This window comes from Rhipicephalus sanguineus, chromosome 1, assembly GCF_013339695.2.
Source record: "Rhipicephalus sanguineus isolate Rsan-2018 chromosome 1, BIME_Rsan_1.4, whole genome shotgun sequence".
NCBI classification, from domain to species: Eukaryota; Metazoa; Arthropoda; class Arachnida; order Ixodida; family Ixodidae; genus Rhipicephalus; species Rhipicephalus sanguineus.
In genome coordinates, this window is record NC_051176.1 from 186601187 (window position 1) to 186619816 (window position 18630).

The 18630-nt window shown below is 44.6% G+C and overlaps 1 protein-coding gene across 2 annotated transcripts in view; it reads left to right on the top strand.

Annotated features, from left to right (window-relative positions):
- Positions 1 to 358: 358 nt before the first annotated feature.
- The window catches only part of LOC119403765 (ras GTPase-activating protein raskol), a gene marked incomplete at its 5' end in the record, with an annotated part of 185247 nt that continues 166975 nt past the window's right edge, over positions 359 to 18630 (top strand). Inside the window, 3 exon segments of one of the 2 annotated variants that reach the window (XM_037670599.2) lie at positions 359 to 510; positions 5245 to 5359; positions 10756 to 10806. In XM_037670599.2, the coding sequence (XP_037526527.1) occupies positions 359 to 510; positions 5245 to 5359; positions 10756 to 10806 (318 nt within the window). 2 annotated transcript variants of the gene reach the window in all.

Here is an 18630-nt window from a genome sequence, read left to right on the forward strand (position 1 = left end):
TAACGCGATTTGAGTATCGTTGCTACAAGAAAAAAGTTCCCGTGCGTGAATGACCTTCAGAGTGGTGTTTGCTATAGGTAGGCCATTCTTGCCCACTGCACTGTTACTGTGACATTCACAAAGATATTCTTTGGTGTTAGCAGCAGTGTTCTGCATCTAAAAAAACTTGTCATATCAATCTGCTAAAAAATTTTCTGTTACCTTTTTGTTGTTACCTTACACTTTCTGCACAAAGGAATGTAATATATATATATTTTTTTAATTCAGAAATCGCTTTGTGGCTGGCTGTGACAAGGCTTGCATATTCTTGTTTATTGTGGCTGTGTGCTAATGAAAGTGTTCATTCTTATGGCCACAGAGTTGGAGGCAGGCCCAGAGCCGAGAGCACCAGCGCTGAAGCGTGCCCGTCACCAGGGACGCTGTTGGCAGCAGCGGTTCTGTGTGCTGCTTTCGGATAAGAAAACACTGACACATTTCCCAAGTGAAGATATTGCAAGACGTTGTCTGCATGTGAGTCCCTGACCTGTGCTAATTTACTATTTGATGAACCTAAAAGCCTGATGGACATTCATTTCCCGCTATCTTTAGTGCCTTCTGACTATGTGTTAGGACCCTTGTTAGGAACTGGACCTTTGTGGTTTTACTCAGAATAGATGCTTAGCAGGGGCATAGCCAAGGGGGGGGGGGGGTTCAAACCCCCCCCTCCCCGAAATATTTTCAATTTTGCTAGGTTATATATACACGCACACATACAAACGCACGCACGAACATACATAATGTATGGTGGAACCCCCCCCCCCGAAAAAATTTCTGGCTACGCCCCTGATGCTTAGCCTGTCAAATACAAGACCTGATGTTTCACAAGTCAGTAATTGTTTCATTTGGCAAAATTGAGGGTAGTTTGTAATGGCTATAGTTAAAATGCTCAATGAACTCGTACTAGTGGTGTTGAAAGGTACAAATGGAGTGATGGACATGTGTCAGTTTGCAAAAGTGATGGCTGTAGCTGAAACACAGTCAACAACACCAGTGGTGCTGTGAGGTACGATGGAAGTGATGGACGTTTCTCAGTTGGCAAAAGTATGGATAGTTGGTAATGGCTACAGCTGGAACATGCAGTGAACTCGTACCAGTGGCGCTGAAAGGTACAAACGGATTGATGCAGGACTGATGTATGTGTCTCACTTGAATAAATTGAGGGTATTAAATAATGGCTGCAGCTGACATATATGGTGAACTCTTACCAGGTGTGAGTGAAGGATCTGAGAAACGATTTTTCCGGACCTAGTTTTTTATGGCTCGACAGAAAGCTCGCCCTGGGTAGTGGTTAAGCCTACTGAGGGCGAGCTATTGTAGCTAGTGGCAATTTTGTAGGCAGAACTTTTCGATCTGAGAAGCCTCTAAAAAAGTTAGGGTCCCTTCTCCAGCAATGCTGAGAAGTGATAGCAATGCCTATAGCCCTTCATGCGAACTGTTCATTACACACAGTGTTTTGCTTTCACAGGAGTGAGTGCAACTGTGGTTAACCACCGTCAATTTGACATTCTCAACTGTTTTTGAATATAAAAAGCAGGTAGAATCATTTTTCTGAATGATCGTTGTCACATGAACACCCTTTATCGCTTTGCGAGCCAGGCATTCCTGGTACATTTCCTACTTGTTGGCAGGTACCGCTAGTCCCTCAGCTAACAACTTTCATGCTGCCGCTCATGAGCATCTGATCATACACGTCAAGCGAAGGCAGCTCCACTGTTCTCTTCACTACAAACGAAGGCTTATCTGATGTTTTAAGTTAGAAAGGATTGTAATAAAAAAAAGGGTACTGCATTTGATTACTAATATAGAGACCATTAACCGCGTACACCGGTAAAAGCTCATATGATCTTTGCTATCTTGCTGCTTGGGGTGCAAAAAGTCATTTCTTGCGACTTTAGTAAAGAAATAAAAATAATAAATCCATGTGTAATCAAAAAAACATGGTTCGTTTTAGCCAATACAACAGACAGTATCCATTACTTGGATTATCTCAATCCGTGTTCTGAGAGGTTGTCTTCCCCATTAAAGGCACATAAAGTGATGGAGAATTGATGGATGTGTCTCAACTGGCAAAAGTCAAAATAGTTAGTAATGGCTATAGCTGGAGCTACTACTACTTGTGCTTAAAGGTGGTACAAAGTGAGTGGTGGTGGAGTAATGTATGTGCCTGAGTTAGCAAAAGTGAGGACAGTTTTTAATGGTTATAGCTGGCACACACTGTGAACTTGTGCGAGTGGTGCTGAAAGATACATAAAGTGATAGACGTGTCTGAGTTGGCACAAGTGAGGGCAGTTTCTAGTGGTTGTAGCTGTCATACATAGTGAACTCGTACGAGTGGTGCTGAAAGACGCTGATCGAGTGATGGAAGTGTCACCATTGGCAGAAGTGAGGATAGTTTGTAATGGTTGTAGCTGGCACACACAGTGAACTTGTACCAGTAATGCTGAAAGGTGCGAATGGAGGAGTGATGGAGATGTCTCAGTTGGCAAAAGGTACAATGTGAAGAGACAGACAGAAAGTGAATGTTTACACAGCACTTTTACAAGAGAACAGATTCCGTACCATAAGTAAACGCTGGTAAATGGCATTTTGCTATCAGAAAATCATCATGGTAGTCTTTTTTGTCTACTTTGTATTTATCAAAGGCTTAATGTAATTAAAACAAAAAGTTTACTAAAGGTATGTTATTTTTGTGACTACAAATTAGCTCCAGCAGACGAACAGAAATGGTTTGCAATCACTGACACTCTCTTCATTTAATATTTACTACTAATTTATTTCTTTTAATACCTTAGGGCACACTTTGCACTTGCAAAATTTAAGTTGTTCAGTGGTCTGGGCATGTCTGCTTAACAGAACTCTGAAACCACCACCACTTCAAGAATACTATGAGTTCCAAAATTGACCATGAAATAGGGCTTAATGGTCTGAAAAATCTTATCCAATAGTGCACAAAAAAGGCATTTGAAAAAAAATAGTAAATGAAGAGCCAGTGCATTTCCCTTAAAGGGGCCCTGCAACACTTTTTTGCCATGGTCAGAAAACACTGCCGATCTGTAGTCAAGACCCCTGAGAACATGCGAACCAAATATTATAGCGCAGCACACGGCCTAGAATTTACAGTTAATTCTCAAAGTCAGCTAGAAGTCGTTCCCTGTTCTCTCGACAAATGATGGCATAAACACAAATGACTGCGCCATAAACCCAAAGTTCACGGCCATTGGCTGATTTGAGCATCGTGAGCTACATAGTTACTGCGGCAGCTGCAAGATGCTGCCATGTGCCCGCACAGGCGCTCGTGCTCACACTGAAAGTAAGCCACGCGTTTGAAGAAAAAAAGAAAGTGCTCAAGGTCATGACGTGTGCTGACAAAAGGATGCATCTTCTTGCCCCCTTGTCATTCCCCCCTGCATAGCATTCAGCGCGCTTGCTGGTACGAAAGGAGAGAGAAAATGCCTGAAGCGTGCGACAAATCCCTGTAACTCCGCTCGTACTTAACATTGAGTCTAAAAACTTTTGCGGCAGTCAATTCGTGAGGAAATAAGCTTTTTTATTGAAGCCATTCGATGATTACTTGGAAAAGTGTTGCAGGGCCCCTTTAAACTTAAAAAGAGTGGTGAATTGGGCTAGTTGATATGTCATGACTGCATAGGTGATATGTCAGGCAAGAGGTGTAGTGCTAAGCAAAAGACAACGGACGAACTGACAGATGTTTTTGTTTCGTTCAATTACTTCTTCCCGTGGTATGGCACAATAATGCTCAGTTGGAAGTTGGCGCTTGTCTGTCACTTTGTCTGTCATCTTTTTCTTAGTGCTATAGTAGCTCTCTCCAATAAAGCTCAAGCTTGCGCTAACACACTTTATATAATGCCTTTTTTTTCTAACAAAATACAGAGTCTTAGCATGTCTCTTTTTGCATATTGCTGTATTACTGGACAGTGGTAGCAACGTCTTGAGGCACTTTATGTGACCACATTGCATTACAGACCATTTTTAGTGTTTGATGGTTCTTCTTGCTGAAGAAATGCATTGAAAAGCAACAAATGCCATTCGCAATTACAGTGCTGGCAATAATTGATGCAATTGCCATCCGCTACTCTAGTCCTTCGACTCCATCTTTTCCTGGATGCCAGTGACTTGTTTTGTGTGGGTGGGTCGTTTGCGGCACCTTGCTACCTCCTTGGGCATCAGGCACTCAGTTCTTTTTCAGCAGGGCATGTGTTCACCACTCTTAGTGGTTGCGCTGCGCATGAACACACAAGGCTTGTAAGTGACAGAGTTTGGCACTCGGGATTCGTGAAATAGGAAAATGGGGGTATCTAACTGTTAAAAGGGAATGACAGAGATCAACACCAGCCATAATCTGGAGAGACTGTAATGATCATTCATTCAATCACCGCAACACTGCTGACTACCTGAAGCGCGACATGCGCAACTTGATGGGCAGCCAGCTGAGACAAGGTGTACGAGGAAGCATGCTGAACTTGGTGCCTTCACCATCGCAGACAAGAATATGTTGAATTGAGAAGACAATTATGGCCACATCTGGCACAAATACCATCATCATTCAGATTTCGTTTATTAAAGAATGAAGGGGCAGCCGTGAGATTGGTCTCTGTTCTTTATGTGCTTAAAGGGACACTAAAGGCAAATATTAAGGCGATGTTGATTGTTGGTTGTCCAGAAACCTCGTAATGCTACTTTTATGCCAAGGAAGTGCTTATTTTGAAATAAAATCACGTTTTAGTGGTCCACATCACTTTAGCGCACTTCAAATCACCCACCTGAAAGCGGTATTTCGCACGTCACTGTTGCCGTGCCCAACGTTGCCCGCCTTTACTGCGCGGCGGCATGCACTGGCGGCGTGCACCATTCGGGCATCCGGCTGCTGTTGATATTGCTGTTTTAGACGTCATACATTGAGCTTTTACTCTGACATAAATTGTTATTTGCCTTTAGTGTCCCTTTAATGTAATGGTGAAGGAGAATGATTTCCATGAAAAGATGTGTTAAGCATAGTGTTTCATGACAGTGGCCGGTGCCATTAACTAGTGTGACAATAGTTACGTTGCACAAGGTTAAAGCCATGTAGGGGGCTACATATTTTCTTACCTAACAGATGATTTCACTTTATTGTTTTTGCACGCATTGAGTTGTTTGCTGCTAAAGAAAGCTTACAGCTGTAAAACTTTTCTGATCTTGCAACAGAACCGAGTGTGGGGTGCAGACTGGGAGAGAATTCTTCCTGAAGAAGACGAGGGTCCACTGTCGGAGACAGGCTCTTTACGTGATGACCGTCTGCTGAGCTGCTGCTCCCCACCAGGTAACTAAACCCAGATAAGAATTTCCCACTATTGGAACTCTTGAATTTTGTTCTTATTTGCCATGGTGGTTCTGTCATTCTGCTGTTTAACAGAAAGTTACCCTGTCGATTTTTGGCTGTAACAGTTGTCTTTGCATGGAGGCAGAATGAAAAAGCATCCATGTGCAAAGGTTCAAGTACTACCTATTAAATGTGTGCCCCGCCCCCTTTCACAGCGCTTCGCGATGTGGAATGTCCTGTCTGACCTCAGTGATGTCAATTAGCGTCCAAGCTTAGTTGCCCTTCCGTGCGTGTGCCTTTGACGTTAGCCCTGGCTCGCGTAAAGAACTCCACATGGCTAGATGGTGCCACCACACCGGGGCCTTCCCCGTGCCGTGGTCTTTGGCAGCGCTGCTGAGTATGTCTCCATCTGTGCCTCGTCGTCTGCTCAGCGTCCCCATAACGTCTGCACACAGGCGTTGGGCAAGTAAAAGTGAGCAGATGGCAGCTCCTGAAAAAAGTCAACATGGCGGCACCTGTGGATGCGGTTTCCTTCCACCTCGAATTTATCACGTCGCCGTCGTGCGCTGTGTGACCCGTTTGACATGACAGTCTAATACAAGAAAGAAATGTTGTCTAAATGTGTTCTTTCATGTTCAGCCTTTGTGTGGGCTGTTCTTCATCTGAAATTCATTGGTAACTCTTAAAACCTTCCATTAAAACACTTATGGTAAAATTCTGAGCAAGTGCCCCCCCTCAGCAAGTCCAAATTACCGGCAAAGTGGAGGTGGTGGCGCTTTCCTGGAATGACACCAAAACTCAAGATGGCAGCGGCAACGTTTTCCTGCCGGAACAAAAAAAAAAGGAATGCACATGGACTTCCTCAGAAGCCTTCTGGTTCTCGTTCGTGGCATGGCACATTACAATGACGACTCACAAATGCAAGAAAGGCAAAGGTAACGCCATCAGACCGCGGGAAGCATGGCATAGAAGTACCTGCGATGATGAGCCCAAGCCAACGCAACAGCTCTGGGCATCAGGTGCAGACCTTGAAGGCCTTACTTTTGCCAACTACATGCATTGTAGGTACCATCTTACAGTTGCAAATACAGATCTCAAAGGCCATGCTTTTGCTCATGGCTAACTGAAAATCATCATGGGTGTCGTGCGCCAAGTTCAGGGTGCGACCATTATGCGGGAAAGAAAAAATTGTAATGCTCTGTAAAATCGCTAAAAGATCGCTTTGCAATGAGCCTTATGTTAGCCTTATTTTTTTAGTGAAGTTTTCTTTGTCTACCTCTTCATGATTTGGTGCATTGGTGGGGTAGTGTACGCTGACTATTTTGCCAAGCAGAAGCTATCTGTCGGGAATAGGATTACTTTCATGTGATTTCACATCAGTCGGTGCCAAATGTTTTAGTGTATGTAGCTGTTGTATCCTTTCCAACGCTGTACCAAGCTCACTACCTTCACACATTGTCAGAACGTTTCAGCTGTCTATTTTGATGCCTATTGTTCCAACTCTTACAAAATCTTGTAAAAGTGACAGTGTCACCAAGCGTGATCGCTTGATAATATCACCTACCACTCTTACTCTGCAAGTTGCCGCTATGAGTGATGACCATTGTGGGACCTGTCTATTGCTCAAATTTGTTGTTCTTTGCTGTTCGAATCCTCCACTTGCTCTTGCCAACTCACCCAATTAGTGTAAACAAAGCTTACACCAATTACTACAGTGTATGAAACCTGCATGACTTTTTTTCTGGTGCTTTCAAGGCAGCTGTTTTGTGACAGTGTCTGCTCGTTTTTCTCCCTGTCTTTCATGTTGCTGTCAACGATGAGTTGCGATTCTAGCTATCTAGCAGTCGCGCGACTGAAAAATTGAGCAGCAAGCAACTAAGCCAAAGCAGTCGCCTTGTGACCAAAGCGGCAGTTTGCAACCATTTGCGACTAGATAACTTGGTCGCACGACCGGTACTAGTCGCAGGTGTGAACGAGCCTTTACTTCTTTATTCCCAACTCACACTCATATATTTAACTAGGATGGCCACAGTCAGTCGCAGTGATGTGTCCACAGTGCAGCATTTCAGTTTGATGTTTGTCAACTGGCTGCGCTGCTGCTGCATAGAATTTGTTAATCTGCACTGCAACAGGGTGTCAACAATGAATAGACATATTCTAAACACTTAAAGCAAGCACTCCACAGAGGCATACTTTGCTTTTAGTGCCATATTTGTGAAATTTCTAGACAATATACTGCAGCCAGGCTTTGCTTGAAAAACGTTTAGTCCATTCCACTTGTCGAATGGAACTGATAAAGACATGAAGTACGTTTAAAAATTCAAGGCCCTTCCACTACTGTGAAGATAAAAGCCAGCGAAGCTGTAACTATGGTGGGTCTGGTATAGTAAATGTTGCTGTAGTGAATTTATATATTATCATTATTGACTATAGTGAGTGAATAAAGAGACATACACTCAAAGATCCTGGTGTTTCTCTTGCGCATGATGCATATTAGATAACAGAGAGCTGAGCTAGTTCGTAAGTATTCATTCTAAAAAGACAAAGCGTGCAAACACGGACACAAGAAAGAAGTCAGGACACCACAAACGCTGACTAACAACTGAAGAGATGCACAACGGCGGAAAAGAACGAAGGCACAAAAACTTATTTGCGCATGCCCATGCAACAGGCGAACCTATCAATCCGGCACACGTGGGGGTCTATGTGGAAGATAATTGTCAAGGCATTTAATTTCATCCTTATGCAATTTAATCGACGGTTGGCTCACGCATGCGCTACCACTATTCTTGATATGCCATGCTTCAATCATACGGCATGTTCAATCATCAGCTGCGGCCGCTTCTACGTAGGACAGACGGGCCGATGCATTAACCAGAGATTGTTGGAACATGAGAGATCGCTAACAGGAGGCTCTCTTTCTAATCTATCTTTACATTGTCGAGATTGTAAGTGCACGCCAAAATTTGATGAATGCGCAGTGTTGTACCAGCATAGAAATGAAGAAACGCATATTACCTCGTCGATGGCAGTCTCAAAATGAAATCCTGTAGTGTATAAGAAGCCCCATTGTTTCAAAACTACAAAAATAACACGATGTTTGTTTTTTATGCAAGTAGTCTTGTCTTTGAGGCAAAATTGTTCACATCATTCTGCCATGTCGTCAAAACAATGTGAAGGGTAGTGACTTGTATATATTAATAAAAGTAAATCTAGAATTGGCGTCGCATGCAACAAGCTCTACTTCAAGAACGCTTGAACTCCGATTTTTCTTTTCCTGTGTTCTGAAATCTACAAAATTTTGATGTCTAATATAAAGAATTAATGGAACAGTTAAAGCTTAGTTTCACTTTCCTTCATTAAAAAAATTAATTAAAAAATTGCATGAAGAAATGGTGCACCAAACTTGCCGTTTATCATGTAGTAACAGGGGCACAATATTAGCGTGTTTTTAGTTGCAATCACTCACCTGCTTGTTAACTCTTTCCTTAAAGTGGGGAAATAGGCTTTTTTTTGTACTTCTGAGTTTTGAGTTTTGAATTTGTTTGCAACAGCTACTGGGGTCTTTACGATGTCATGCAATATATCAAAGTGAAGATAAATCAACAGGATTTCGAATACTGTTTATTTTAATAAAATGCAGAAAGAATTTGTGTGTTAAAAATGGCATACACACAAAAAACCAATTTTCAGAAAATTGTCAACAAAAAGTGATGTTTCCAGCAAAAATTCCAAATATACACGTTTTACGGTTACTTGGCAATCTTTATTTATATAATTATAACTATAGATCAGCTACTCCTTGAGTTAAGAAAAATTACATGACATTGTGAAATATTCAAGTCTTGGTTGGTCTCAGTGGCGTAAATCATGGGGGAGGGGGGGGTCATGGGAGTCCTGACCCCCCTAGTATTTAGGCTTGAGAAGACACCCCTTGCAATTCAAACATCCTATTTGAATGCTCGGCTGTTATAGTGCACTCTTTAAAAATAAACCTTGAAATCTGAAGCCCTTCCAATGAGTAGAAACGAAGTACAATAGTGAAAGCTGCTTTTCGTTTCAAAAGGCACTGTAGAGCTCGTGCTTTCTGACATGCTACGGGTAACTTCTGACGTGCCGCAAATCTCTATTATGCTGGGCTTTGAAGCGCAAGGTAAATAAAGAAGCCCCGATCATTTACTGCTATTCATTTATGTAGATAATAGGGTGGAAGCCGTTGACAACGAAGTATGCATGCGCTTGCTCAAATATAGTTGTATTATTTAAAAAATCACTGGTGAACATAACACACTTTACAAGAAAGATTCGAGGGGCTAAATAAAAGCTGTACCGCAAGAACCACAAGAAAAGGTGCTAGCGTTTTCATTTGATGGTTTTATCCAAATGACATGTCAGCTGGAAATATGCTAGAGCCTATACCTACGAGTTGCACTTAGAAACTAACTTTGCCAACTATTGGCTGCTCAGGCCCATGCTCATATTCTTTTTAATTTATTTGAATGCACGACTTCAATTTTTATATAATTAAAAATAAAACCTATATTTACCAAAAACAAAATGGCCACCATGGTATAAAGATACACACAAAAGATGTGTGTCCCTTGAGATTTTTCTGAATTTATGCCACTGGTTGGTCCTAGTTAAACATTTTTTTCCAAGAAAAAGAAATTAATTTACAGCATAATTTGATATACCTAAATGTGACTTAAATGTACAATTCAAAGGTGCATGTCAGAAAATAAACAGTCATTACACAATTAAGTAACTAACTCATTCGAACTAATGTCTAAGCGACATGGATGTTCGGGCCATCTCTGCTCGAAAAATCAAAGAGAGCGCTTCTAAGCAACATCAGGATCAAGCCAAACTGCTTTCTTCTGCTCACTCTGGAGTGCCTGCTGTTTCGAATGTCAGTGCCATTGCGCTGCTCATATGCGCCTCAACCTTCGAGCTCGTGCGCTCTTTAAAGCTCCCTGCCATGCAGTGAAACTGTGAACTGCGCAGAAAAGGCTGCTATACTTTGTGTACAATCGCCGACATGATGCTACAAGTCGAGGAGTGTGGTGGCTTTTTCGAATTGCACTTTCAAATATTTCATTCACCAGTGACCGATCCATACCGGCATATTAAGGAAAGAGTTAAGCTCTATTCAGAGTGTATTACATGTAGCAAGCTAGGTAATAAGACACATGTTCCTCAGTACTCATTCCTTTTTTTTATCCGCATCTGTTTCACTCGGAGTAACTTCCACTGAATGTAGCACTGCCTAGCACATGTTAGGGGTCTACGAAGTTCTTAAACTAGTTGCAAGGAGTCGGAGGTCTTATAGCCTCTATCTACTATTCATTGACTGCATTCACAAAATTTCTTATGTTGTTGTTCTCACTTCTGTGCAGTTCAGATTAAATGGACGTTCAGGTCTACTAAAGCTGTTTGTGTGGGAATAGGTATGTTATATTCTTGTCATTTGCTATCCTCAATATGGTTGCAATTTTTTTCTTATTCATATCTTTACATAGTACAGTAAACTTCCTACAGTGACTGACGGAGTAAAGTGTTGAACCACTGAGCATGAAATTATAGTCCCAATTCCTATTCCTTGCAGGGTGAAATGCAAGGCTAGTGCCAAAGTAAAATTTAACCATGTTAGAATTACAGCAGGCATAGTTAATATTCAATCCGTTGCAGGGACATCACAATTATAATGTGCTGTCTTCATGCATGTTTTACATAAAACTTTATTAAACTAAATGGCTCTGTTGTACTAGTTGTAAAATCTAAAGGGATGCTGATATAATGTAATCATGCTAGCAGTGTTAGTCAACTGCATGTCTATAATTGCAAGCAGGACAATCTGACCATGAACAGCAGATGGCCGTTAAGTGAAAAAGGGTGCAAAAATGAAAGGCAAATGGCAAGACCATGTTGACACTACTATAGTGTCATAGAATTTGGGAACTTCTACTCAGTGCTATTATTTATAATAGTGTATAGATGTGAAAAAAGGTCGCACCCAATGGAAAAGTAGCAAAGCACGCAGCCTAGCAACTTTTGCAGTCTTTCGCAATCCAGAAAGGGCCCAGTACTTTATTACGCAGTTAAACCTCGACATAACAATCAGTTCTTTACTTTTATATTTGAATTCAACGTTTGTTTGCAAGATGCATTTCACAAAAAATTTATTTTTTACATGGAAGGGGCTACAGAAATGTCTAAATAATTGTGTTGTCAGAAAAAAAGATAATGCGCTTACAGTAACTCATTTGCTCATACACCAGCCAATTGAAGAAACTGACCTTTTTCTTTTAAAACTGCATTCGGCAAACTAAGTTCAGCCGACAGTGTTTTGTTTTGTTTGCTTGTTTGAACCAAAATGTCCAGTGAATGTGGCATGAAAACCTGATAGGCACTGTTATGAAATGACTGGTTCCCCAGACGTGAAAGAGAGACGTCCGTTTAATGACAATACTAAAGGCGAACTGCTGCACCGGCCACGGGCACGCGCTCTCGATGCCGCCTCGGTTTTCTCGTCTTCGATATAGTCTGGCACGCTCCAAGTTGCTCCATTCCGCACTATTTTGCAACATCCTCCCGGGGGGGCCAATATGAATCGCACGCGTCCATGGTGCAGCTTGAGCGGTGATAACGTGGCCGCAACAGAAATAGGGCTGGTGTCTTTTCCGTAGTTCAGTTGATAGGCGCTGGCGATGACGAGCCTTGCGTTGCAATGGAAGTGCATTCGCGAGCCCCGAGGCGGAAGCACGTTGTGGTACCGAGATGTGTCGACTTCCCAGTAGGAATTGGGACGAGATCAATTGCTGGAGCTCGTCGAGCTTGCTCTCGAGACGTCTTCGTGGTCTAATGCTCTTCCAACTGAGCCAGTGGCAGCGGGACGATTTAAGCGGTCTGTCCGTGATCATGAGGCCTATGTTGTTGAGGTCGTTGATTAACTGCGGCAGGCTGACGTATGAGGAGTTCATGGCCTTCTCAGCAACCGCATTCTCATTGTTCTCGTAAACGTGGACGACGTTCGTGTCCATGCCAATCTCGCAGTTCATGTTGGGAAGTACTTGGCAGTTCCCCGGTTCTGTTAGCTTGGGTAAGATATGGAACAATTGGTTCACTGAGTCGAACATTTTTTCCACTAATTCCAGTTCCTCTAAGGGCATTCGCTTTCGTTGGCTGATACTTTCCGTAGTTTTCGGAAGTGATTGTTGCAAAGGTTCCATGCATGTCCCTTCCAGTCCGAGTGTTGAGACGAGAAGCTTAGAAGCCTCATGTGATTCCTCCAGCGAAAGCACGGACGTGTCCTCTCCGCTAATTGGCAGAAGCTCAAAGAGAGGCACGTAGCCCAGATCATTGACTTGTGCCTTGTCCTCCATTTCGTTGACGTCGCCATTGAAGGAACTGTTACGCCCCTTGCGTTCCTTCTGTGCTGTGCGCTCAAAACGCTCTTGAGCGGGCTTTTGCAATCGGCAGACAGCACGCGCATTCCTGCGAGCCGCTCGCTTTGGTTCCGGCAGTGCCTGTTCACTGCGGTCATTGATTTGCGGCTGTCGCACCCCCTTCCGTCCTTGGGGCCGACTCTTATGGCGTTCAGGGCGTCCTTGACGTGCTTGATGACGATGTACTCGGCGTGTAAAATCTCGAAGAGGCGATCCTCGTCGTGGTGCTCGCACAAAAAGCAGCCGATCTGAGACCAGTTGCGCAAGTGCGGCGTCACCCCCATTCTGCCACCAATGACGACGACGCGCGCGGCCAAGATGAGCGTCGACATGCTCGCCTGCCGTCTCACCCTCTTCCACCTTCCAGCCACTGGTGACGGCGTTGTCAACTGGATGATTCTTGTTTCGCTTGGAAACGCCTAGCTCCGATCCAAACAGGTGGCGGTTGCCCTCTAAGGTTTGGGAATGTGCTCCATCTATCCCGATGGCGTCAAGACACCACATCGAAGGTACATCGAGGTCCGCTGCAGAATCGCTGCTCGAGACGAACAGTGCACTTGATGGGAAGCGGAGGTCGGACTTAATAGGGCCTTGCACCATCCATCCAAAGATAGTGTCGATCGCTGTTAGCCTCTCGTTGATGCGATCAATTTTTCCGGTTGTCACTCTCCAATAGGCGTCACATCCTATGAGAAAGGTTATGTCGTCTTCTTTCCACGTATCCGCTTGGCATGCGTCAGCCACCTTATATTCCTTGGCGATGAGTGCCTGCAAGATATTGTTCTCCAGCGGTGGACTCGTTACGGAGCATATCTCTGGAATCGTTAACGCTTCCAATTCCACTGCAGCATCGTCAAATTGGCTACGCAGTCGCACGGAGACACGCTCGGCGCGTAGTCGCCTCTGAGATTTGGAGTTTCCAAAGGTGATGAGGGAAAGCTCTTCCCTTCCAACGACGGAACACTGAAGTTTTCTGTCCGCGTCTTCGCGAATGTAACTACGCTGGCTACCGCTGTCTAAAAGCACTCGAACGAGAAGTCGTCGGTTACCGCACTCTGCCCAAATGCGACCTGTCTGCAACAGTACAGCCGTGGATCCGATGTGAGTGCTTTGGGCGGTTGTCACGGTTCGAAGACTTGGCAGAGAGGGTCTTTCCAACGCAACGGATTCAGTAGTAGGCGGTAGGCCGTCGACTGGTTTCGACAGCTCGCACAGAATAGTCAGGTGGCGGCGACGGCAGGTACCACAGATAAGGCTGTAGGACTTTTTGCAGAGCCTTGCGATGTGGTTGCGTGTACCGCAGCGGAAACAGCAGTTATTATTCCGTAGCCTCACTCGCTTGTCGTCCGCTGACAGAGTGGCATTGCAGGAAATTATGCTATGCCCGCTGCTGTTGCAAAGTGGGCACACTTGGTTGACCGACACGGCAGAACTTGTACGAGCTGCAGCCGATGGAATGTGTTCCGCGCCACTGGTGCTCTCTGTCGCCATGCTCATCTTCTCGCTTTCATGTGGACGGCGACGAAGCTGTAAGCGACCTTCCTCCCGCACTTCTACTTGGATGCGAAGGAAGGTTAGAAGGTCCTTCGCTCGACGTATTCGGTCTTCGGGAGTCTCAGTACGACTAGATGCGCGGTTATCTTCTTTTGTCTTTTGTCGATACATAATAGCCAGGTCGTCTGGCAAGCAGCGCATCATGACGCGATTCAACACCACGATGTACTGATCCGGTGATACTCCGAGGCCTTCTAATGCGCTCACTCGGAACTGCACACTGTCGTGGAGTGTACGAAGCTTGGCAACGTCTGACGAGCTCTTCACGGGAATCAACGCCAAGAGTTGGTCCACGTGCTCATTAATGAGAAGATCTCGCCGTCCGAAGCGACCCGCAAGCGTTTGATTGCGAGGTCGTAATTCTGCTCGGCTAACCGGATGCCTTCAATGGACCGCTTCGCGCTGCCGGTCAAGTACGTGAGCAAATACTTGAACTTCTCGATGCGAGGCAATTCGTTATTCTGGTGGATCGTGGCGTCGTAATGGTCCCAAAAGGTTTGCCATTCATGCAGGTTGCCGTCGAATGTAGGTATCTGTAGTCTAGGTAGTAGAACTGATTTCTGACGCTGCTCTCTCACCTGGTCCGGAGCATCGACGGAATTCGGAAGCTCTAAGTTGCTCGATCCGGATCCAGAAGCTTGAGCATGCGTCCTTGTAGCCTGATGACGTTCTTGCAGCCAGTACTTGGCGCACGCTAAGGCGTAGCTGATCTTGTCGCTATAATCCTGTGCCGTTTCGACTTCGCGGTCAAGATCGTCTTCCTCTGTTACTGCAAGGATTGCGTCGTCCAGTCTTGATAATGCTGATTCCCTGTCCTTGAGGTAGTCGAGTTGCACGCTAACTTCCGAGACGTTGGGATCCGTTTGCTGTAGCAGGTCCGTTAACTGTGTTAGGGCCCGCGTGACAGCAGTCCTGAGCGCACCACGCTTCTTGCGCAGCTGGTCCGAGTTCGCCATGGCCATGACGTGAAGGCGTCTCTCGAGGGGCAGTCCTGGGTTTCGCAGCACCAAATGTTACGAAATGACTGGTTCCCCAGACGTGAAAGAGAGATGTCCGTTTAATGACAATACTAAAGGCGAACTGCTGCACTGGCCACGGGCACGCGCTCTCGATGCCGCCTCGGTTTTCTCGTCTTCGATATAGTCTGGCACGCTCCAAGTTGCTCCGTTCCGCACTATTTTGCAACATCCTCCCGGGGGGCAAATATGAAAATAGAAGAAAACGACCGCCGCATCTGGGGCATACGTATCATCATCGGGGGATTAGGGTGCTCCATTAAAGGGGAAGAAGACGGGGCAGTCCAGGCGTTGTCTGGAGGCTCGCGAGACGGGAGCCCTCACGTCTACTTCGGCTCTGTACTGGCTCGCCCTTCACGACGATGGCCCGATGTTCGCAAGGCAAGACAGTCCATGGAACCCAGCCACGTGACTCCAGGCATCGTCTAGAGGCTCGCGAGACGGGAGCCCTCACGTCTAATTCGGCTCTGTACTGACTCGCCCTTCACGATGACGGCCCGATGTTCGCAAGGGAAGACAGTTCATGGAGGTCAGCAACGTACATCTTGACAGCCCAGCCACGTGACTCCAGGCGTCGTCTGGAGGCTCGCGAGACGGGAGCCCTCACGTCTACTTCGGCTCCGTACTGACTCGCCCTTTACGACGACGACCTAAGGTTTCCAAGGTCTTGGACGTGCACATAGAGAGGAACATATCGAGAGCCCTGCACCCCGACCAGTCAACGGTATCTCCGCCCATCACAAGATTTTCTCACCAATGAGAACTTCGAGACGTGCGAGGCCAGGGCGACGAATTTCTGTCCCGACACCCGTCCTGTAGCCCAGCCTTCGAAGCAGCAGGAACATGAAGCGCAGGTGGAAACTACCATAACGAAGGCGGCTTCGATACTCAAGACCCTATAGGTGATTAATATTCTGAATCCTGATCACGCAGGGTTGGCCCTTGAAACCACCTGCTGTGTACCTGCCTGCCTGATGAAACTTCGCTATAACGGTCTATAGAAGATTCACGAGGCCAGAATGCGCAGTTCCTTTGGTAGCCCAGGAGGCTTTAAGAACGAAAGGGGAAGTGAATGCTGTACATCGCCAGCAGACGCATCGCAGCAAATGTTCTACCAAATGCAGCAACGTTAGTGACCGATTGAACATCTAACTACTGAACTCGATGCAAGCCAGTTGACGAAGTTTCGAAGTGCTGAGGGACAATACTCGTCTTTGGATTCAGTGTGTTCATTTGGCGGCGGCGGGAATGTGTTCAAAAATAGAAGAAAACGACCGCCGCATCTGGGGCATACGTATCATCATCGGGGGATTAGGGTGCTCCATTAAAGGGGAAGAAGACGGGGCAGTCATGGCGTCGGTCTCATTTCTTTACAGGCACCATAGAAAGCTTCGCTTTTCAAGTCGTATGGAAATAACGTGTCACCCTGAATTACTGCAACTTGTTTACAGTTACTACATTTTATCTTTATTCATTCATTCATTCATTTTACCCTACAGGTCCCAGAGGAGCATTGTGTAGGGGAGAGGGCGGGTTTACAGTAAAATGACCATAAATAGGGCATAAAAAAGCTATATAAAAGGCAAAACAAAGAAATTTGTACATTAGAAAGGAAAAGAAATCTGTAAGCAAATGCAGTATGAGACAAAAAGAGGAGAAACGTCATTATATAGAGCCAAGATAATACATGAACTTGTAATTGCTCACAAAATTTGGCAGGATTTTTTAACAAAACAATATCATCTGGTAGGTTATTTCATAATGCGATGGTGCACGGCAATGCAGAATTATTGAATGACTGTGTGCGGCCAAAAATGCGCCTGAAACTGAGATGATTATGAAGTCGACTAGATGTGCTTGAAGGAAGTTCAAGCGAGAGACTAGTAGACCACGAATTATAGTAGCATTTATCAAAAAGGCATAGAAGGGCAACAGAGCGGCAAGAATCCAAGTTAGTAAGGGAAATATCACATTTAATTTTGGTAATGCTGGATTGACAATTGTACTTACAAGTTATAAAGCGGGAAGCGTGATTTTGGATGGATTCAAGTTTATCTATTAGGTACTTTTGATGAGGAGACCTGATCGATGCAGGATATACCAGTTGTGGGCAGACAGACGTTTGGTAGGCCTGTTGCTGAATTGTAGGTGGAGAATGATGCACATGCCAATGCAACAAGCCTAGACTTCCGTTAGCTTTAGTGCACATCTTCTCAGCGTGAGTACACCAGGCAAGATAAACAAAGATAAACACCAACATATTTCTAAGTAGAGGCCTGGGGAAGTTCAGCTGAACGGATTATGGAAGGAAAGTTAAGACCCAATTTCGTATAAGTGAAAGTGTGCAGCAATTAGATGTGTTAAGTGCCCTTTGCAAAGAGTCGCACCACTGACTTATTGGGTGAAGGTCTTCTTGTAAAGTTAAATGATCTTCTTGGCAGTTAATTGTTCTATAGACTACTAGGGGTGTGCGAATATTCGAAATTTCGAATATTTTACGAATAGTGTTTGCTATTCGATTCGATTTGCACTGGAATTTTACTATTCGAACTATTCGAACTTCCCAAAAACAAAGAGTCAACGTCCGATTAAAAGTGACCCCTTCAGATTTTCAATATGCTTCACCTCATTACACTCTCGTATTGCGGCAAAGCTGCCTTTCAAGCTCCGTTACGGTCGAACTTTTAGATTTTCAATATGCTTCACCTCATCACACCCCCGTATTGCGGCAAAGCTGCCTTTCATGCTCTGCTACGGTCGCAAATGTACTAACTCAAGAAAAATCGGAAGCCGAAGCTTTTTAGCATAGAAAATTTCAGATGTTCTTATATATCGACGTCTACGAGGCAGATTTGGAATTCCGGACTTGAAGGGAGCATACCCTTGTCCGCCACATCAGTTCGGCTTCCAGAGAAGTTGAAAGAGGAGGAGAGGCTGAGGAAATGGCATCTTCGCCTATCACGTGTAAAGTGTTGTCGGCAACACTTTGGTTGCACCAAATCACGTACATAAATAGAATTCGACCTCTACATTGCCTCATTCTTGATAAGACAACTATGAAACACCACCCTGCCAGTGCTTCAACAACCTAGTGAAAAGAAACACTTTCGTGTTGCTATCTCATAAGAATATGCTTAGCAATCCTCTCCAACTTTTTTTTCTGCAATTTCGCTTCGAAGTATTCGAAAAATATTGTAGAAATATTCTAGAAATATTTGAAAAATATTTAATTCGATTCGCACTCACACTTCAATAT